General features: G+C 42.5%; 1 protein-coding gene across 13 annotated transcripts in view; it reads left to right on the top strand.

The window, feature by feature from the left end:
• Positions 1-22,557, top strand: part of NISCH (nischarin) — a 44,600-nt gene that overhangs the window by 12,552 nt on the left and 9,491 nt on the right. For 2 of the 13 annotated variants that reach the window (XM_007671698.3, XM_007671699.3), the window contains 15 exons: positions 2,578-2,626; positions 3,288-3,451; positions 3,978-4,073; positions 4,996-5,091; positions 5,866-6,018; positions 7,690-7,758; positions 8,485-8,670; positions 8,820-8,948; positions 10,891-11,004; positions 11,950-12,058; positions 15,079-15,200; positions 16,839-16,894; positions 18,384-19,718; positions 20,038-20,212; positions 20,591-20,744. In XM_007671698.3, coding sequence (XP_007669888.2) covers positions 2,578-2,626; positions 3,288-3,451; positions 3,978-4,073; positions 4,996-5,091; positions 5,866-6,018; positions 7,690-7,758; positions 8,485-8,670; positions 8,820-8,948; positions 10,891-11,004; positions 11,950-12,058; positions 15,079-15,200; positions 16,839-16,894; positions 18,384-19,718; positions 20,038-20,212; positions 20,591-20,744 — 3,007 coding nt within the window. Of the gene's footprint in view, positions 1-2,577; positions 2,627-3,287; positions 3,452-3,977; positions 4,074-4,995; positions 5,092-5,865; positions 6,019-7,689; positions 7,759-8,484; positions 8,671-8,819; positions 8,949-10,890; positions 11,005-11,949; positions 12,059-15,078; positions 15,201-16,838; positions 16,906-18,383; positions 19,719-20,037; positions 20,213-20,590; positions 20,745-22,557 lie in introns of those variants that run through there. The other 11 variants (XM_007671700.4, XM_029050466.2, XM_007671701.2 and 8 more) reach the window with 11 other exon arrangements.

The raw sequence follows: 22,557 nt of genomic DNA on the forward strand, positions 1-22,557 counted from the left end.
TCCCTTCTGTGACACCTGTGCACTTGAGTCTGTGCCCCTTAAGTATTTAGGTACTCACCCTTCCCCTCCCCCACAGCTCTCAGGTACAGATCTCTAGTTGGTTGCCTCACCTGAGTAATTTATTGTCCGGCTCCCCTGCTAGGTTGTAAACTCTCTGAAGGCAGGGATTGTGTCTACTTTATTGTACTCTCCCGAGTGCTTAGTTCAGTGCTCTGCCTATAGCAAGCGCTCAGTAAGTACCACGGATTGATTTGAAAATTCTTAACCTGTTGAATTTGGGCATACTAGCCCCACTCTGACTTTGCTGCTGCCTCTTCAAGCCACAGTAAATGCAACTTGTGAGATCTCTGGGTTCAACAGATTGTAGCATAGAAAATAATTTATAATGTAACAAATTACTCATGTGTAGACAGTGCTCAAAATTAACTGTGCGAAACCACCTCATTAGCTGCCCAACTAGGTAACCAGATTGGTAAATCCAGAGGTGATTCTATGCCACTCCATCCGAGGCTTTCCTTGTTCTTGGTTATTTATCGCCAACTATAATGAGGATGGTGACGGGTTGTTTACCATGTCTCCCGAGGAACATGTCAGTGAAAATGACTTTAGATAGCAGCAGAAGAGATTAGAGAGAAATAATTTTCTCATGGGGCGGGGAAAATGAGACCTAGACTAGGATGACTGTTTCCCCTGGGGAGTGTTTAAAAACAGGATGGGTACCTGGCAGTCTGAGTTGTTTGAAGCAAAGTTCTGGCGGAGGGAACCAGGGGTGACCAGAGTTGACCACTGGAGGGCCCTGCCAGTCCTTTTATTTGTTCATTGATGTATATAGGCATTTAGCCAAGAATCTCTGTTAGATTGGACTGGTTTCTCCTTTTATTCTTTACATCAATCTCCTCTCTGTGAGGGGAGGAAGGAAGGTAAAAGCTCAGGAGTCTCAGCCACAGTTGAAGCCTCTTATCCCCCCACTGATTTGAAATGCAGCGTAAAAAGTGCCCTCAGAATAAGAAGGGGGCCTTGGGCGAGTGGCTCAGTGGCAAGAGCCCGGGTTTGGGAGTCAGAGGTCGTGGGTTCTAATCCCGGCTCCGCCACTTGTCAGCTGTTTGACTTTGAGCAAGTCACTTAACTTCTTTGGGCCTCATTTACCTCATCTGTAAAATGGGGATGAAGACTGTGAGCCCCATGAGGGACAACCTGATCACCCTGTATCCCTCCCCAGCGCTTAGAACAGTGCTTTGCTCATAGTAAGCGCTTAACAAATACCAACATTATTGTTATTATTATCAGCTCTGTGACTTTGGGCAAGTCAGTTCTGTGACTGTTACCTCATCTCTAAAATGGGGATTAAGACTGTGAGCCCCACGTGGGACAACCTGATTGCCTTGTATCTTCCCCAGAGCTTAGAGCTTAGCTTAGTGCTAAGCTTAGAGCTTAGCCTGGCACATAGTAAGCGCTTAACAACTTACTATCTAGCGCTTAGTACAGTCCTCTGCACACAGTAAGCACTCAGTAAATACGATTGAATGAATGACTGTGGAACACTTCATCTCATGTGCTCGAGTGCTCAAATATGCATTGTGAGTTGCGATGTCAGTGAGGGCCAGAATGGGTAGGGTCATTTCCTGCCAGGGTATTTGTTGTGTTAAAGCAAATATCTTACAAAAGAGAAGAGGTATCTTTTGAAGGTTAATAATGTTGGTATTTGTTAAGCGCTTACTATGTGCCGAGCACTGTTCTAAGCGCTGGGGGAGATACAGGGTAATCAGGTTGTCCCACGTGAGGCCCACAATCTTAATCCCCATTTTACAGATGAGGTAACTGAGGCACAGAGAAGTGAAGTGACTCGCCCACGGTCACACAGCTGACAAGTGGCAGAGCTGGGAGTCGAACTCATGACCTCTGACTCCGAAGCCCAGGCTCTTTCCACTAAGAAGTACTCCTTTCAAATGACCGAAGACATAGATTTTTCTCAATTGTGCTCACTCAGAGTACCTAGGTAGGGTTACCCCGTCAGTTGCTTTTGAAATGTTGTTGCCATAGTTTATGAAAGTTTTCTCGTGTGGAATTTCAGACAAGTGTTTTGTCTAACATCCATTCTTGTATTTTTTTGAAAATGTTTCAAGTTTCAGTGATGTTGCTATGCATTAAGCACTATCTGCTATGTGCTGAGGTAGCTCAAGATAATCAGAATGGATACAGTCCCTTGTTCTACATGGGGCTCCCAATCTAAGAGGGAAGGAGAAGAGATATGAGGAAATTGAGACAAAGAGGGAAAGTGACTTGTCAAAATGACAACTGGCATTTCTGGGACCAGAAATCGGGTCTCCTGATTCCCAGCCCTGTGCTCTTTCCACAAGGCCACACAGTCTCCCAATGAAAATATTTTTTCTTTATGAAGCTATTTAAGTTGTTGTGGCTATTGTGCCTCTGCCTGTATTTTGTTTAGCTTTCCAAAGAGCGTGAATTTCAGCAGGAAAGAAAGGTTAATGGGACTTGGTAGGCAAGTTTGGGAGTATCTAAAAGTGGATTAATAATAAACAAGCTAGCCAGTTGAATGTGTTTTATTTTCCTATGCAGGAAATCAATGGCATTACAGCTGCCCTGGCTGAAGAACTTTTTCATAAAGGTAAATAAGGAATTTTTAGCTGGAAATTATAGCTCCATGGTAGGCTTTCTCTTCCTTCTCCTGCCCAAGCATTTTTTCGCTCTGTCTTTTTCCTTCTGGAAAATTGTTCTGAAGTAGTTGATAATGACCAACCCTTAGTTGGTGGTGAGGTAGTAATTAAACAAAATATCACCTGATAAATTCACTTGAATGAACCTTATTTTTGTGCTCAGAGCTCAAAATGGCCCCTTAAATGATTCATGCTCAAAAGCATTTGAATATATTTTGTGTTTAATGAAAATAGCTTTTGGCATCCATTATGTAGGAATCAAGATTTGAAAATTTAGACTTCCCCTGACACACCATTTAGAACGAATACTTCAACAGAGCACTTAGCTTTATTTATTTTAAACTCCTGTTTCTTCTACACCAGAGTAGCAAAATTGTATTTGTGCTGTTTGGGTGTCCTCATTGGCAAGAGAGTAATGAAGCAGAAATCCTTTCTGTTCTATAAACTGTCCAGTTTTTGTTAACACTTTTTCTTGTGACTGCACCCTAACTCTCTCTTTAAAAATTTAAGTGTGGAGGCTGGTGTTGAGCATACCGAGTTAATCTTATTGTCCTTTTCAGCTAGAGTATTTTAAAAAGATGGGCACTTCATTTGGGACTTTCTTGATTTCAGGTGAACAGCTCTTAGTGGCCGGAGAAGTTTTTACCCTTAGGCCGTTGCAGTTGTATGCAATTACTCAACAACTGCGTCAGGGTAAACCAACTTGTGCAAGCGGAGATGCCAAAACTGACCTGGGCCACATTCTGGATTTCACATGCCGACTCAAATACCTAAAGGTAAGGCCTCTGCAAGTAAGTCATATAAATTTTAAGTTGTAATCTGTCACGTTTGCCACCTCTTTGCTGTTGGGCAATTATTTGGGCAGAGAAGAACGTTGGGAAAGGTCTTCATTATGTTTGTGGTAGTGGAAAGGATCGAGGAGGAAGGAGATTGTGTTGCAAACGGACTTTAGCATCTCTGAGCATCTTAGCAGCAGGAAACCAATCCGTCACTGAGTTTGCACAACCCATTTTTGAAAGCAGTGGCTAAGCAAGTCCTGGGCTCCCAATTCAAAGCCCAAGGTGGCAACTGTGGCTCAGATTTTGCTTGGCTGTGGCCTTGTTTTAATAATTATAATAATATTATTTACTAAGTGCTCTCACTAGATGCAAAAGCACTGTGCTAAGTCCTACATGATAATAAACTCACATGCAGTCCCAGGCCCACCCAGGACTCATGATGTAAAAGGAAGGGAGTTTGCTTTACCTTATGGTATCTTTTCTCTTTCCTTTTTTTTTTTTTTAAATCAAATTGTGACCTCAGGTAACTGGCACAGGGGGACCTTTTGGGACCAGCAACATTCAGGAACATCTCCTACCTTTTGACTTGTCAATATTTAAGTCTCTCCACCAGATAGAGGTAAGGTTCGAGCAATATATGCCCTATTGGAAGTTTCTTAGAATTATTCCAAAATTCTCTGGAATGCCAACTGTTGTGCAGTTCAGTTTTTGGTAGCAGGTATCCTAATATCAGTGAAATTCTATTCAGTTCTTGAAGTAAACTTGTCCGCAGGACTGGAAGCTCGTTTTGGGCAGGGAATGTCTGTTGTTACGGTGTTCTCTCCCGAGTGCTTAGTGTAAGCGTGCACAGTAAGTGTTCCAAAAATACGATTGAACGAATGAAGTACTTAGTTTTTAATGCATATTTTGTTTTAATGTTTTCCCTAAAAAGTGGACCTTTGAAAAGGATCCATTAGGAGAATTATAATTTCTCAAATAGTCGATCAGTAGTATTTATTGCCTTCCTACCATGTGCACAGCATATAGAATAATAAGCGTACTTGTTAAACACTTAAAGTTTGCCAACTGTGTGGGGGTTGGATTCTTCAAAATACCCATGCTTGGCGAACCTGAGGATAGTTAAGAGCAAAGCTTTTTCGAGTCAGGGAGGTTAGGGATTTCCCAGCTTGTGCAAAATAAAAAAAAGCATCATCGAACCCATGTCAAACCAGCTACGAGTTTCAAGTCCCCCGTCTGGTTAATGAGTCAGACATTGTTTATGTAGTTAAGACTCTGGAGGAATCAGTTTAAATGTTTTCAGCCAGCAGCCTCGCCCCATGCAGTCATGACTGTTGAGTGTTTCTGAAATCGTGTTCTCTTAGTGCTTGAATCTGAGAAGGGATGGCCTGTGTTTTGATTTGGCTTTCTGTCTCTCAACTACTGTGACTTACTGCATGAAGTAATGCATTTCTCTACTTGCCGGAGTCTGTGAAGCCCAACTCCCACAACCATTAAATATAATGTAGGTTTAATTTTGAAGTTGTGTTCCTTTCTAAAAACAGATAAACCACTGTGATGCTAAGCATATCAAAGGACTGACTTCATCCAAACCCACTTTAGCTACAATGACTGTTCGGTTTTCGGCAACCTCAATGAAAGTAAGTTCAAGCCATTTCCAGTACTTGAGAACCCTAGACGCTTAGGGTGTTTCCAACCCAGGTATTCAAAGAAGTATTAGGCTTGTGATACACACCCTAGGACATTCAAAACAGATGAGACAGAACCTTGTTATTTATTGTTACTTTTTATTAGTGTCTGAAATTAGGTGCCCTTTTTTCAGTCTCAAATCCATGGTCCTAAATCATAGTTGTGACTTTTTAAGAGATCCTGCTTTAATGACTAGACTCTGAGTCTGAACTAGAAAATTAAGTTACTTCTCTTTGGTGATTGAAGGTGCTAATCACTAAAATAGGCATACTGGGCAGTAGGGTTTGTTTCAGTAAAATGGAAATGTTATTGTTGACTTGTCATTGCGTAAATTCAGCTTGGATCGAAGTGTCAGAACTGCGAGCAGCTGTTGGAAATGCTTCCTGCTTCAAGTAGTGGTTAATGCCATCAGTTGCAAAGAGAAATGGGGGATTTTGAACTTGATTTTCTACAGGTAAAAGTGAAAAGAAGCAATTGAACACATAGTAGCTTGGGCCCATGGGGATCTTGAATACATGCCCGCTATTAGATTCATTAGATTTCTTTTTTTAATTTTAAAGATTTTTCGGTTACTCTTTAAGATTCAGTTAGAAGATGGTAGACTAAGTTAAGTTCCATTTAGCTGACTTCATATCTGTATGTGTTTGTATTTGATAGTCAGAATGGCTCTGAGTTGCGGCTTCAGAATGGTGCTTTAAATCAGGTGCTTTAATGTCTTTTCACAGGAAATCATTGTTCCTGAAGCATCTGAATTTGATGAATGGGAGCCAGAAGGAGCCCAGTTGAGTTGTCCTCTAATTGCAGTTATTCCAACTTGGAGAACTTTAACCACTCTGGATATGAGTCACAATAGCATCTCTCAAATTGATGATTCTGTGGTAAGATCTGGTAATGTAAGGTCTTTAGGAATTCCCTCTGTTTGGCAGAATGACAAAGCATAGAGACGATCAAGGGATTTGAGAGGGAATCTGACTGCCTGAACATGTAGTTTGCAATTGCTGTCATCTTTCTTTGACATAAAGTTGGACTTCGACTGACTGTCACAACAGCTTAAAACCAAAAGTAGCAATAATTGTAGAAATCACGCCGCTGGTGAAATTGCAACGTGGCAGGCCCCATAAAGCTTACATTAAGGGCAGCTTCCTATTGGCACCTCTTCTGACTTTATGACTCTGGACTGAAAACTCCTTAATAATGCTAATAATACCAATTGGGGTATTTATTAGGCGCTTACTATGTGCCAAGCACTGTACTAAGTGCTGGGGTAGACGCAAGATAATCAGGTCTCACATGGGGTTCACAGTCTAAGGGGAGGGAGAACAGGTATTGACTCCCTATTCTGCAGAAAACTCAGGCACAGAGAAAGAAATTAAGTGACTTACCCAAGGTCACACGGCAGGCAAGGGGTGGATCCGGGATTAGAATCCAGATCCTCTGACTCCCAGACCTGTGCTCTTTCTGCTAGGCCCCAGTGTTTCACCAGGCCACGCTCCTTGTGGGCAGAGAACATGTCTGCCAACTCTGTTCTAGTGTACTCTCCCAAGCGCATAGCACAGTGTTCTGCACACAGTAAGTGCTCAATAAGTACCATCAATTGATTGATGAGGAGGAGGTAGGAATGGTACCTCTCTGGACCTGTAAATGTCCTCGTTTTACCATTTCGGTTTGAAAGCAAACAAGAATGAGAACTGATTATGTAGCAAGGCTGATTCCCATGATATGTGATTCTAAATAAAATTTAGTGGGAGAAATCAGTTTAAATCTGGACAGAGAAGTGGAATCGAAGAAATCAGTCCTTTAGGGTCAGTTCAGGAAATCATACTGTGCAGAGCACTGTACAGCCAGTTCTGTAATACAAGGGTTGGACACCTGCAAAATCTCACTGTAAGGAAAACTCAAACTGTAGCACTCACCTATTCCAACACCACATGTCCATGCATAGGCATTTTCTTCGATGAGCTAGGCATGCCACGTTAAACAGGCTCATGTTGTTGGAAGAATATCCCTTAATTTCCCAACTGTATTCTGTCCACGATGCACACTGAAAATCCAAGTCGTAGCAGAACTAAGTATCCTGAGCCCTTGGGAAGAGTATGGCAGAAGCAAATCACGCATTTTTTCTGCCCTCAAGGAACCTACAACCGAATGAGGGAGATGGATTTTTTTTTTCTATCTACAAAAAGTGGGAGAAGGAGAAAAAGAACAAGGCTAAAATAGGTAGTAGTGTGACTATATTAGGACGAAATACCAGGATGAATACGTAAGTGCCGAGGGTGGATAAGGACTGTTATTTCTAAAATCAAGAATTTGGTAAAGCTTTACAGAGGGAGCAGTCATCATCAGCCAAGCCACCCGGTTTGGAATCAAATTTTAGGATATTTGGAGAGCATGAGGGAACATAATAACCACTTCACTTTGTCATTTATTTGGGGCCGGATGATAATGACAGCATTTCAGGATTAATATCAATTCCCTGCAGATAATGGAAGGAAGGTAACCAGAGCGTTTTTCTCCTTTGGTTATTTCTTGGTGCCTTTTTTCCTCTCTAGAAACTAATTCCAAAGATTGAATTCCTAGACCTGAGTCACAATGGAGTACTGTTGGTGGAAAATCTGCAGGTTGGTAGCTTTGAGCAAATGTTTTTCAAATTTTTTAAGAAATCTATTTGTTTTAAATTCGGAAATCAGAGTGCCATTTGGTATGTTTCTTACATTTACATCCTCTAAAGTTTGTTTTCTTGAAGTATAAACTTTCATGGTTAAGCAGTGAAACCCTGCATCTTCAAAGAATAAGTGATATGCATTTGGCTATTTAATCTTCCCCTCCTGTTAATTAGGGTTGGGATTGAAAATTGTAAAATCTTGCATGAGAAAAAAATGTTGACTTTTAAAACTGTGGTTGAGGTGCAGTCTGATCCCATTCATTTTAAGGATTAACGATTTAAATCCAAACTCCTTAAAGATGACCCTTAAACATAAATGCGATGTGGTTTTTATTTTAAAAGCTGTTATTCTTGGTTTCTTTGACTCTACTAAAACACTCGCTGAATGTCACAATCACATCATGTCTGGGTAGGTGTGACAACCTTCTACATAGGAGAAAGAAAATCAGTGTCAAATCAAGGGAGATGATTCACTCAATTGTTCTTGGTAGGGGGTGCAGAGTAAAAGCAGTTCAGATATGTGGGTTAACATTTCAACAATTTAGATATCAACAGTCAGAAAGCTGAGCTATAACTGCAGCCTTTTATCAAGCCTGTCAAATGCTTTATTTTAGTCATCTATGCCTTACTGAATTGACTTCTCTTTTATTGTTACTGAGCTATATTTTCACCACTCCTGTAGCATCTGTACAACCTCATTCACCTGGATCTGTCATACAACAAACTCACTTCATTAGAAGGCGTTCATACCAAACTGGGGAACATCAAAACCTTGAATTTAGCGGGAAATCATCTCGATCGGCTGTGTGGCCTAAACAAGCTCTATTCCTTGGTCAATCTGGATCTCAGTAACAACCAAGTAGAACAGGTAATTCCTTTCTGTGCCCAATTCATTGTGAGATTACATTTTTTGCATGGGGGATTTCACCGTATGCATTTGTGCTGCCATTTTCAGTACTAATTTCAGTTACGGAAAAGACCGTAAGGAATGAAAGCTTTGGTATCTTTATCTTTCAGATCGAGGAGATAAAAAACATAGGAAGCCTTCCTTGTTTAGAAAGAGTGACTTTATCCAACAATCCTCTGAGCATCATTCCCGATTACAGGACCAAAGTGCTAGCTCAGTTTGGGGAAAGGGCCTCAGAGGTGAGTATTGTTGAGACACCAATTAGAGGACATTCAGATTAGTGAGAAATTTTAAAATCAGTCGCCTAATGTTTGAGACCTTAATGATTTGATGAATTTTATTTTCAGTCACGGATCTTATAATCTAGCAGGGGGGATGTGCACAAAATACTTTACAGAGGAGGAAGAACAAAATGGAAAAATGGATGTATGGATGAGTGCTTAAATAGAGTGCATAAATCAATGTGTGTCATTACAGAGTATTTATATGCACATGGGGAGCAGAGTGGCTTAGTGGATAATGCACGGGCCCTGGGAGTCAGAGGACCTGGATCCTAATCCCAGCTCTGCCACTTGTCTGCTGTGAGACCTTGGGCAAGTCATTTTACTTTTCTGGGCCTCAGTTACCTCATCTGTAAAATTCAGTTCATTTATGATCTGGAGGGAAGAAAATTAATTGGGGAGAAGGTGGGATTTCAGGAGGCCTTTGAAGACAGAGAGTGTGGGAATTCTAGGCAAGGATAATGGCATCAGATAGGATTTGGAGACCAGAAAGTCAAGAGTGAGGGTCAAGTGAGAAACCTTTCTCGGTAGGTATAGTAGAGCACAAGCTGAGGGTGAAGAGGGCCTAAGGAGAAAGCGGGTAGACATCCTTGATTCCAGCTATCAGTTTTTGCTTGATGCGAAGAGAATTGAGTAGCCATTGGAGATTTTTGAGAAAGGGGAGGGTTTTGAGCAAAACAGTACTTTAGGCTGCCTAGTGATGGGAGAGGGAAGAGGTTGGAGGCAAGAAGACCATTGAGGAGACTGATACAGCAGTCTAATCAAGAGGTGGAGAGCTTGAACCAGGGTGGTGGCCATTTTGGCAGAAAGAAAGGGATAATAATAATAATAATGACTGCTAATTGCTCAGTGTTTTCTATGTGTCCAGCACTGTTCTAAGTGCTTGTTAGGTGGAGCACAGTCTCTGACCCACCTAGGATTCACTGTCTAAGTGGGAGGGGAACAGGTAGCCCATTTTACAGATGAGGAAACTGCAACACAGATGAGTTAAGTGACTTGTTCAAGGTCACACAGGAGGCAAGTGACAAATCTGGAATTAGAGCACAGGTTCTCTGACTCCCAGGCCCGGGCTCTTTCCACTAGACCACACTGCTCCTCCTGAGACCGAGAAATATCGCAGAGATGGCACCAGCGGGATTTAGCGACGAAATGAATGTGAGAGAATGAGGAGTTGAGGGTGACACCAGGGTTGTGGACTTCTCGGATGGGGAGAGTGGTTGTGGTGTTTACAGAGATGGGGCAAGTTAGTAGGAGTGGGTATAGGAGGGAAAATGAGTAGTTCAGTTTTGAAATGCTCGGTTTGAGGTCCCGGAGGGATGTCCAGTGGAGATTTTCAGAAGTATAAGGTTATATTGCCTTATGGGGAGCCCCACTTTTCTGGGATTTATGAGGTCGTAACCCATTGGATAAGGGCAAATCCTAAATAAATGGTTTTAGGCCTTCTCCTTTGTAGGCCTCCAGTTCTCACCTTCTTGGTTACTGGTCTTCTCATGCCCTAGTAGTAGATGCCCAAATATAGGTCCCAGCAACCTTTTCCAGGCCATCCCTAAAACATGAGTCGTTGAGCTTCAGAAGGCCTTGAGAGTGCTAGTCTGTCAGGATTTGAGGCAGACTCAAACTCAGGACTTGTTTGACTCTCAGAAAATTTTAGGTTTCTAATTTCTACTTAATTCGTGTACTATCTTATGTAAGAGTTAAGGGTAAAGCCTCCCTTACCAAATAATGCCAAACGTACATGCCGGCGTGATGTCTGCTCAGCAGTCGTGATAAACTTGATCAACATAATGCCCTACGTGAACGTTGAGAAATGTTTCTCGGGAGTTTTTTGCAATCGGTATTCTGTTGATGCCTGATGACAAACTAGATGGTTTTTTTTTTTAATTGTATTTATTTTCCTTAGGTCTGTTTGGATAGTACTATCACCACTGAGAAGGAACTTGACACAGTGGAGGTGTTGAAAGCTATTCAGAAAGCAAAGGAGGCTAAGTCCAAACTGAATACCTCTGATAAGAAGGTGAGTTTCGGGAGGGCCGGGTTGGTGAGAAGGGAGCATGGATTCCAGGGGATGGGATGAAAGTAGGAGACGAGATGCTTTACAGGCACTGGGGACCCAGGAGATGGTGCCCATAAGCAGTTCTGAGAACCTAACTAGCTGCCAATTTTGGTGAATAACTTCCCGGAGCAGATGCATTTATTTTGGGAAAGGTGGCCATTTCTTTGCTTTCTTGGATAACTTGGTGTTTATGCTGCAGGTCTCTCTCCATGGAAAGAAACTGCTCCATTTAGAAAGAATTGTAAAGAATTTACATTGCAGTTTGTATATCTGTGTATTGCATATAGTCAGTGGGTTTTTTTTTCCGGTGCCGAGCACGCTCAATCAGTGGTATTTATTGAGTGTCTACTGTGTGCAGAGCACTCTACCAAGCTGCTTGGGAGAGTACCATACAACAGAGTTCATAGACACGTTACCTGCCCAAAGAGCTTAAAGTCTAGAGGATTCAGAGCATGTCTTCTGGGTCCCAGCTGGGAATAAGGTAGGACAGGATTCAATAATGTTTGCCTAGGAGATGAGAGACTGGGAAAAAACCCCCAAAACATTTGGGCTTTTTTAGCCTCCATGTTTGCACTCTTGTTTGGAAAATGAGACTTTCTGAGCATTTACTGTGTGCTTTTTTCTCTCTCTCTCTCCCCTGTTACTAAAGGAACCCGAATTTTGGGTTCCTTAAGGAATGAAAAGCTCTCCTTCTTCCATTAAGTGACCAGCCTGCCTTCACTTGCAATATCGTTTGTAATAAAAAAGGGCAGTCGAAAGGTGGCTGGAGTTGTCTGAATGAAGAGTGAGGGTGGTTTGCTCCACAGTTGAAATGTAGAGAGGAAATAGCTCTGCATGCCGTTGATCTTCAGGGTGTTAGGTGGCTTCCTTTTTTTTTCTTTAACCATCGCATACTTTCTTTGTTAGATCAGTGAGGACTCCAGGGTCACTGCTGCCAGCTCCAAGTCAAACTACTCTTCTCTTACTGTTCGTCCTTCTTCTTCCTCTCTGCCTCATCCTGTCAGCCCCAGCCAAGGTAATCATGTATGTATAGTGCAGCTGAGGACTTCTTTGGGTACTGCTTTTCTAGGCGGCTGTAGTGTCCTGGGAGGTTCTGCCATAATTAATTTGAGAGTTAACCAGGACCAGCTGAGCACGAAGGAGAACAGAACTTGTCTGCCTCGTGACCTTGGGCAAGTCACTCAACTTTTCTGTGCCTCAGTTACCTCATCTGTAAAATGGGGATGAAGACTGTGAGCCTCTTGTGGGGTATGGACTGGGTCCAACTTGTTTCTACCCCAGCACATAGCACAGTGCCAGGTGCAGAGTAAGCCCTTAACAAATACCATAAAAGAGAAGCCAGCAAAAAATTGGGGACCCACAGGGGATTGGCCTGTGAAAAAATGATTCTATCGAACTAGCAGCACCTGTCCTTCAGCAGTCACAGAAGTCCTTCTATAGGAGTGGCATTCACATAGAATGTCACACGGGGAATGTGTGATTATTGCAGTACATGTTTAGTAAGAGCCTAGTTTATCCTATTTAGATTATTTTAGATTATTCTATTACCTTGTGTACAAATTCTGCTAAAATATTGTATAAAATTTCAGCTAAGATTATTATTACTATATACTTATTATACTTATATATTATATATATTTATACTTCTTATTAAGTAGTATTTCCACACCCAGGGGTGTTTAGCCAGTAAGAAAACGTAGGGTGGTAACCTTGGTTACTGTCCATTTACCAGACCTGAAGATTTACTGAAGCTAGATCAATGTGTGACTATAAAGTGGAAAGGGTGTACTGTCATTTATTTCTTCCTTTTTTCATATCTCCCCCTCCCCCCCCCCCCCAATTTGAAGAAGCTGTTAAAATTCACGGCATCAGGATAGGCGTCTCTTATCCCTGTGGACCCTGATGTCTTTGCCAAAGTAGAAAATGTTCTTTTTAGAGTTTGTTGCATCCCTTCTGAGTTTATATTCACTTTCTTCATTTTGATTTTGATTCCATGTTGGCTGTTCCTGGGTGGGTGGGAGGTGGGGGACAGTTTGTCAAAGGAACAAAAGACCTGAGGAAAATTAAGTTGTTATTGGCTCTTAGTTGTCAAGTTATAAGATAAATAGAGGAGCCAGCTGGCTTTTCTTTAGGCTATTATCCAGGTGCATACATATAGTGTATGTGTGAGTATATATTTTACAAATTCATATATATATGTATATCACATACACGGTGTGATTCAAACTTTAGTTTGTGGAAAAGAACAAGATATTAAGAAGCAGGTCGTTAAGAGATTTTAGTGAGATTTTCTCAGGCCCACCTTTTCCTTGAAACATCCACCCCAGTTTATTTGTATGGATAGCAAAATAGGAAGTTGTGCACAAAAAGTAGATAACCCCTGTGTCAGCTAATCTCTGAAACTTGCTAGGTTAATATATATTTTTTAATCTGTACTAAGGAAACGTTGCTTGTTTTTAACCAAACCATGAGAGAGTCCAGATTTGTTTATCTTCAGGACACATTCTCAAGGGTATTTTTGCTGCTTCTGCGTAATAAGCAGTATTTTTATCTCCATTTTTATGGAGAATTTTTTGGTCATTAAATTTGATTTAGCGGAATAATTTGGGCTGGGGAACTGGATCCTGCAGGTTTTCATAAATGTTTCAAAATAGTCATTCAGTCTTATTTATTGAGCACTGTACTGAGTGCAAAGCACTGTACTGAGCGCTTGGGTGAGTACAGTTCAACAATAAACAGACACATTCCCTGCCCACAGTGCCATTCAGGTATTTAACTGAAGGACAGAGTTTATGTCAAGCCTGTTATCTCAAGGGGAGTAATTCATCCATCAGGAGATTGTGCAAACAAAGAGTACTAAAATAGCACAGATAAAAGGAAATTAGAGGAATGTTGAGGTTGGAAGGCTATATTTGAAATTGTTCTTTGTGGATGTCCTTTCCAGTTTGCGGTAACTCTTTCTGTTAAGGAACGTAAGGATTAAGTGAGGAAAGAGGCTCAGAGCCCTTCCCTCTGCTTGTTTTAGTTAGGCTACCCTTTCAGGGTGGATTCTTTGAGGGGCTCAGGCACATGAGTCATTTAATTTGGGGTGCAACGGCTGTGATGTGGAGCTTTATGTGGAATCTTATAGAAAGTCATAAAATATTTGATAGTAAATGCTCAACCTAAGGGGGAAGCAGTCTGGCTGCGTCTTACCCCTTCCTGGATCGACTTTGAAGAATAACACGGGAGAGTTGTACAATTGAAATTGCCCGAACGTTTTGGAGAGTTTTGTGTTCCAGTTCTTTGCTCATCTTGACAAGGTTTAAGATTGAAGTAAAGTGTCCTGACGTGCTGCTTTTGCAAATTGATTTACAGCTTTTGAAAACACCATCTGTTTCCTAATATATGTCCTATTAAATGTCACTGGGAAACCGCTTATGGAAAGATTAGTGTGAAATGTTTGTGCAGGAAACAGCTCGATCAGGAGTCTTACTTTTGACTCCGTCCTTTTAGTAGGCCGTAGGTTTCCCAAACATTTATGACACTTAAATTGCATTAGGAAAAACAGTTTCTTGGCTCAGTTTCATATGAGGATGCCCCTTTGTTTATTTAGTAGGAGGCAGAATATGCGAAGTGATTCGACAAACACGTACGGTTGTGCCAGAAAATTATAGACCAAAAGTGCTTGCGAGTTCAGTGGTGAAACTTTTGAAAGTGCCTCAGTTGATCCGAACACCGTAAACACATCCAGGAAATGGCCTAAGAATCTCATTTTAAAGATGGAAAAGGGGATTCATATGAACCGAAACAGTATTTAATAACTCAGGGGTTAATATGGAATATATCTTGGAAGATTTCGACTATTGAGTCAGTTCTTAATGATTATGGTATTGGTTCTTTCGTTTTTGCCATAAAATGCAATTAAATGGGCTTTATGGATTTACCAGTGTTTTCCTTGATTAAATAGGATTAAGGGGCATTACAATGCAACCTCAGATTGGGTAGTGATTTTTAACTTTATCATTTCTAAATGGATTTTTGTGTTTGTTCTAGAAATAATGTGTAGTAAAACAGCCCTAGCCAGCAGTTTATCACCCTCTGATAATACGACTCCTAAACATCATTTAATTACCCAGAGATGCTCAGAAGTACCAGGCTCAGGACATGGAAGAAAGGTAACTGGATCCATCCCTATCTCTTAGGAGGCTTGTTACATAGTGGATGCTTTTTAAACCTAGCCTGTTGGGGAAGCAGAATCTCTCCTAGTTAGTCATCAACAGATGAAAATTTTCAGGGTAATCGTTTGACTACTTTTACTGAGTGTTTGAGTGCCGCTTATTTCCCCTCTACTTTTAGCCATTTTAACGTGGAATTGTAAGCTCACCACTGAGATTTAGCTTGAGCAACGCACCGGTCACTGGGAGCCCATCAAAGCTGAGTAGTATGGAAGTATTAGGGAACATTCTTCTCATAGGATGAGTCTGTTCTGGATATAACACGACCCACAAGTTGACCTAAAAAGAAATAGTTATACTTCTGTATGTGGTGGTGATCAAGGCGAATTGCTTCTGTGCTTCCCGGCCTTGGCCTCTGCCTCAGCCTTACCGTACTATAGAGACGATAGGTTTCTTTGGGTGTTTGTAACTTTAAATTTAGTAAGATAACAATAAGTGGCAAGGGCATAAAGCGTTGTGCTAGTGGTGGACATAACAATATAGGAATTGGTGTCAACCCCCCCCCCCCCCATTTGGGTGGTATCTTCAAATTGCCTACCCCTCCCATCCCATTAATTCAGGTTACTATAATGCAGTCAACCCATAAGAAACGGTTCTTCAAGAACTCAACTATCACGTTATAGCAGAAGCGTCTGTGTATAGAGTTGTGTCAAGCTTGTACCTGGAATAGTGCATGCATCCTGGTTTCCACATCTTAAGGTGGGTATAACCAAGGTGGAGAAGATACAGAGAATGGGCAACCAAGCTGAACAGGTGAACGGAGCAGCTTCCGTATGAGAATGGGTTTTAAAAAATTAGGACTCTTCAGTCTGGAAAGATGAAGGCAGAGATGGAATCCCACACCCGAACGAGGACCACGCTGAAGCTTGAAAATGCTAGGGCCAAGGAAGCAAAAGGAAACTCTTCTTTATATAGCAAATGATAAAAAGATGGAATTTAGCTTGAGTGTGGGAGTGAAAAGGGAGCAGGGATTTTAAGGAGGGTAGGGACAGAAGGAGACAAGACTCAAACTCACAGGCCAGAAAGCTGCCATTTTGGGACTTTTCAGCCCTGATTAAAAACACTCAGGTCTAGTCAGAGACTGTTTTTATGGTATTTGTTAAGCGCTTACTAGATATCAAACAGTGTTCTAAGCACTGGGGTAGGTACAGGTTAAGTCGGACACAGTCCCTGCCCTGCATGAGACTCACAGTCTTATAACGAACAAGAGGGGAGTCCAGCTTACAGAGCTATGGAGACAATTTCCCCCATGGAACTGGCACTCAGGCTGCTCACTGTCATCAGACAGCGGTATTTTTATGCACACAGCACTGTGATGGAGCTGTACTAGTTTAGGAAAACAAATAAAATTCTTTAGGGGCTCACAGCTGAAGAAAGACAACCTAAGACACCCAGAATAGAACAGAGGCGTGTGTGTAATTGAAACCTAAAGCTCTTTAGAAAGGGTAGGTTATCTGCTTGAGCACTGTTTGAGCTCAAGTAACTGAACCTAGTAAGAGATGTGATTTGGTGTTAGGATCACCCTGTTGTAGTGTGCTATGCTTGGCTGATACCTTCCTTCCTTCCTTGTCCCATCAGGCAGCTTCTTCTGAAATGGACCATAAAAACGAATCCGAAGCCGATCGTCACACGTGGTGAGGAATGGGTAATAAAGGCATTTTTTTGCCAGATGGCCTTGATTAGTGTCTCGTTTGCATATACACCGTTTAGAATCTTCTTTCACAGAAAACCTTATCCAGTTTGCATGTTACGTCATCCCGAAAGGATCATTACTCTGAATAAACCCTCTTGGATTGGAATCGCTGTTCAGATTGAATGCTGAAATAATCCCTGTGGCTAGTAGCAGTTCTATCGAAAATTCAGTTCAAAAAGCTGCTGCAATGCTAGTTGAAGGATTAACTTTCTCCCCTCGTTCTTTAAAACTCATTTCCCTCTAGAGTGTAAGCTCCTTGTGGGCAGGGAACCTACCCATCAATTCTGCTGAATCGTACTCTCCCAAGCGCCTAGTAGAAGCCTCTGCACACAGTAATTGCTCGATAAATGCAATTGATTGATAGTTATGGTGTTTTGCCAAACCAAAATTGTTTTTGTTGGGTTTTTTTTTAAGGTATTTGTTAAGCGCATAGTATGTACCAGGCACTGTACTAAACGCTGGGGTAGATACAAGCAAATGGGGTTGGACATGGTCCCTGTCCCACATGGGGCTCACAGCTTCAATCCCCATTTTAAAGATGGGATAATTGAGGCACAGCTTGCCCTGTCAGTAGCCTCTCATCAGTCTCTTAAATTACTACTCTCCCAGGTTTCTCTTATATCTTGTGTTTTGATCTTGTATTTTCAGCAATGGCTGTCAGGCAGTTTTTGTGAAAGGGGTTTTCAAATATTTTTCTTACCTTCTAGACTTTAGCAGTTTACCTAAGCATATTAAGGTGTTCCCTTCTTTTCTCTTGGAGGCACATCAAGAGCTTTTTCTGCTCTTCTTTATGTGGTCCAGATGTGATCCACATACTGGCTGAGATGTTAGAGCCCTTTGAGATGAGGCATGTTTTTACAAAACTTCGGTTTAAAACTGGAAATTCTCACCTTCCTGGTATCAGTACTGCAGCTTCCTGGGGCATCTCTGTCTTGCAGATCGACTAGCGAGTTTGAAACATTTGTCAGTCACTGGGGTAACACATTCATAAGTGGACCCCAAAGAATTGAACGACAGAGCAGTTACCATTCCTGTTTTATAAACTTGTATTTACTTTGTAGTTCCCCCTTCACAACTGGCCGACCGCAGGTCTCCATGTCTTCAAAGCCCTTCTTAAATCACATCTTCTCTAGGAAGCCTCCCCTTTCTAATCTCTCAGCTCCTCACCCCGTCCCTTTCCCTGCTGGGTCACCCAATCACCTGGGTCCCTAGCCCCTAAGCACTTGGAGTCCCCCCGCCCCGCCAGCACTTTCAGACTCCTTTGCTTCCCCCGTCTGTCATTTATTTGAATGTATGTCACCCCTGCTACGTTGTAAGGTCCTTGAGGTCAGGGATCGTGTCCACTCTGTCAAGCGCTTGTACAGTGCTCTGCGCAGAGTAAGTGCTCGATAAGTACCGCTGATTGATTGATTCTGCTTTTTCCTTTCAAGTTTGAACCGATCAGAGGAAGAACCTGATGTGTTGTTGCCTGACCCCAGTAACACCAATGTTTTGCCATTCAGTTGTGTGTCCTACACAGCCGCCAACCAAGATTTTCTCCAGCACCTCTCTGCCTTGATAACCCAAACTGTGCAGAGACAGACACCCTCCTGTAGCGAGACTGAAAGCAAAGGAAACCCTGTGAGTAACTCGGAAACTGTCCACACCGAAGCTGGCTATTTTGAAATGGGACTTCACAAAGGTGAACCGACCGTAGAGTGGAGCCCTGCTTCCCACAGTGCCCCGGAAGCCTGTACTAGTACAGCCGTAGAGCACACTCCCATACTCAAGGTCCTTTGGAGTTTTTCCCTTCAGGTTCACAAAGCAGTCCGGCAATTTGCTGCCTGTTTGGTTTTGACGAACAGCGTAGTAGCTCTGTTTGAGATTCCACGCCAAGCATCGAATGGAAACGGCCAACCTGTCTTTGCTGCCTTGAAGCTAGCTCTGTGTTTTCCTTTTGAAGACCTTACAGAGTTTGGGTTTCTGGTGCCGGAAGTCTGCTTAGCGCTCAGAGTGCGAAACAGCGAGAGCTGTTTATTTGTACTTTCAGACGCTCCCAATCTCCAAGAGTTTTACTCCTGTTTATGTGTATGTCGTTCCCAGTGCCGTACGTCTGGGTTCACAGATTCCTCGTTCTACTGTGGCAAGGCAACCTTGCAGGAGTTTATCGACCAACTTATGGGATTTTATCACATCCCTTCAGATGACCCAGAAATAAGGGGCTGCTTTCCCGCATGTCTTTTCTATAGCGATCAAGGGGGCAGCCAGACCTCGGTGGGTCAGCAGGAAGCAGCTGGGGGGGATGCAGCATGGTCTAAGCATGCCCTGTGTTCTGCCATCTATCCTACATTTTACGAGTCAGCTGAACCAAGCCAGTGTGCAGCCCATCCATGCTGGATGATTCTGACCCCGCACCATCTGCACATCGTAGAAGCAGATTTTACCGCACAGCCAGACAAAGTCAGAGAGACTGACGATGCCAGGCGTCTCTTTAAGATCAAGCGGATTCCCCTGGCTTCAGTTCTTCTGCACCCAACCCGCCATTCCATTCAGCCAAAAGGCTCCTTCTGTGACGGACACGTGCTCGAGTTGCTGGTTGGATACCGATTTGTCACGGCAGTGTTTGTCCTCCCTCATGAGAAATTCCATTTTCTGCGAACCTACAATCTCTTGAGGACGTCCCTGCGGGACGCAAAGACGATAATCATCTTCAAAGCTTCCAAACACTTGGAATTGGTGAGAAACCACTTTTTGGAGGCCGGTAACCGACGTGGCCAAGCGATAAGGTAACAGCACTTGGAGCTTTCTCTCTTTGCCCCTCTTTCCTGGCACTCAGCCAGAATGCCATTTTGGCATAATTTTGTTCCATTACTGGTGGTACTTTTCTCCCTTATCCAGAGAGAGAGTACCCTTCAGGCATTTTTCCACTATTATTAGAATCTGTATTTAAATATTGAAACGTGGGACAGTTCCTAGTTATAGAGGGCACATCTGTTTGTGGGTAAGTGGCTTTAAAACTCACAAAATCTCGGATCATGTGTTTCAAAGGTAGTTCAGCACTTCCCATTTTAACCTGCTATTTCTTGAATCTTTCTGAAATTGTAGCTTTTGCAAGCCTCACTTGAGCCTGTCATCCTTATACCCGTCTGAATTTCTGGTGCAGAAAATGACTGAAAATAACCAAGTTCCAGTTTATCTGCCAGTGTCTTCATCTCTTCAGTATGTGGCTGGATTAAGGGGGAGTGCCATTGTTGAATTTTTTCATAACAATGTGGCTGAGGTATTGTGCCTATATAATCAGTGCTATTTTTTTTATTTTTTTTACTTGTCATCTGTTTCTTTTAAGTGCTTCTCCACCTGTAAAAGCTGAGCGCATCGGTTCCAGAAAGAGTCCCCTCTATAGAGATATCTGGAGTTTTTAGTCATCCGAAATTTGGAGTGAGAAAGTTTTTTGCCTTTTAGAAAACTGCAAGACTTTAGATACCATGTGCTGCTTAGAATGGACTTTTAACCTGTCTAATCATTTTGTTTTCTTCTGCTGTAGCTGGCAGTTGAATGTGGGACTTTCTGTTTTCTCACGAGCAAGTACAACACGTTTTTCTTCACAGCCGAGTCAGCATCATTCCGCTAATTAAATCATTGCCATTCTCTTTTGCAGGTGGAAAACGAGGAGCTGAAGCATATGATGTGGTCGTCGATTTTATTTTACAAAACTCCTGATGTGGAAGTGACTGCCTGTGTGTTACTCACCACGAAAGCGGTGTACTTCCTGCTAGATGATTCTGTGAGTCACTGCAACGAGCAGCCAGCGGGTAAGGAATCAGTGTTCATTTGTAGCAGAAACATGGTAGGATGGGAACATTACAGTCCCCAGGCTCTTTCGTTTTAGGGCTATCTCAACTCTATAAACCCCAGACTCTGAAAAAGGAGAATATTCCAGTGTAGCACTCCAGGATCTTAGCCTTTTCAGTAATGGAACCGGAGGGCGGCTGGTTCAGGAGTGAAACTGGGACTTAAAGAGAGTTTGCTGCCTGGTGGTGTGGGTTTAACTTGTACTGAATTACGTTTACAACTACAGGACCTCCAAATTTGGTAGCTGACTCTCCATCTAGGCCTAGCCAAAGCTCAGAGCCCGTTTTTCCCGTGTGTTTCCCCACCCCTGCCGTTAAGCCTTTGTATTGGCTGCCAGTGACTCCAGTTTTTTTCTGGGCTTTTTAAAACTCAGAAGCTCAGGGTGAGGAACTCCATTTCCCATTTGGAGAGAGAAGTTGGGTCTCCAGTCCACATGTGTGGGCACTATTTACCTCACCTTGATTTGGCCTGCTGCAGAGATAGTCACATGTAGATATAACCATCCTTCGTATTCGAAGATCCCACTATTTACCTCACCTTGATTTGGCTTGCTGCAGAAATAGTCAGATGTAGATATAACTGTCCTTGGTATTTGAAGATCCTCCAAGAGGCCTTCCCTTGACTAAGCCTGCTTTCCTCTTCCACTTCCTTCTGCGTCACCCGGACTTGCTCCGTTTATTCATCTCCCCCCGCAGCCCCACAGCACTTATGTACATGTCTGTAATTTATTTATATTAATGTCTGTCTCCCCCTCTAGACTGTAAGCTCATTGTGGACAGGGAATATGTCCGTTTATTGCCATAATGTACTCTCCCATCACTTAATACAGTGAGCCGCACATAGTACGCATTCAATAAATATGATTGATGATGACATCATTAACAAGCAGGTTCACTTATGGGTCTGAGTGTGGCTGAAAAGGTTAATGGGAGACTGATGGCCCTGGCCACACCATACACAAACATTCGGGAAGTTCCTCATACTGCTGCTTGCAGTGCCTGGTGCTGTCTTTTTTGATGGCGCTTTCTTTTTTTGGCCTTATAAGCCTCCTAAAGCTTCAGTTTAAAAAGAGCCGCTCCTGTCTTTATTGCAGTGCACCAACCTGGTTCATGTGGTGCAGCTGTCTCAAAACTTTCAGCCATGATATTTCATTTTATGGGACTCCGCTTTATCAAGGGATTAAAGATGACTAGACATGAGAACCTTACCCCCTCCTACGTTGAGAAGGAGTTGTCCTGGGTCGCTTTCTGCAGGCCTCCTCTCGGAATGTTTTTTAATTATTAATGTTGTTACTGCCATTTTTTCAGCACTATACTAAGTGCTGCGAGGAGTGCCTGAAACTCAAGACATGGTCTCTGGCCTACAAGGGGCTCACAGTCTAGATCGGGGAGGACAGGCCCAAAGAACAAAAAAGACTAATTTAATCAACACCGAAAACATACTAAAATTTGACAGTTGAAAATATCAAGAGGAATATTTGCGATTCCGATGATCATTGGAAGGGGCAATCAATCAATGGTATTGAGCGCTCACTATGTGCAGAGCACTGTTCTAAGCGCTCGGGAAAGTACAATACAACAGAATTAGCAAACACGTTCCCTGCCCATAACAAGTTTACATCCTGGAAGTGGGGTACGGACATTAAGATGAATAAATAAGTAACGTAATATATAACATGTATTCTATATTAATATGTAAAATGATACCTCCCCACTCCAGGCAAAACAAAGTCCTCTGGCAAGAAACTTCCACAACCTTCCCAGTGTTGGCAAA

The sequence above is a fragment of the Ornithorhynchus anatinus genome, chromosome X1 (genome assembly GCF_004115215.2).
Source record: "Ornithorhynchus anatinus isolate Pmale09 chromosome X1, mOrnAna1.pri.v4, whole genome shotgun sequence".
Classification (NCBI taxonomy): Eukaryota; Metazoa; Chordata; class Mammalia; order Monotremata; family Ornithorhynchidae; genus Ornithorhynchus; species Ornithorhynchus anatinus.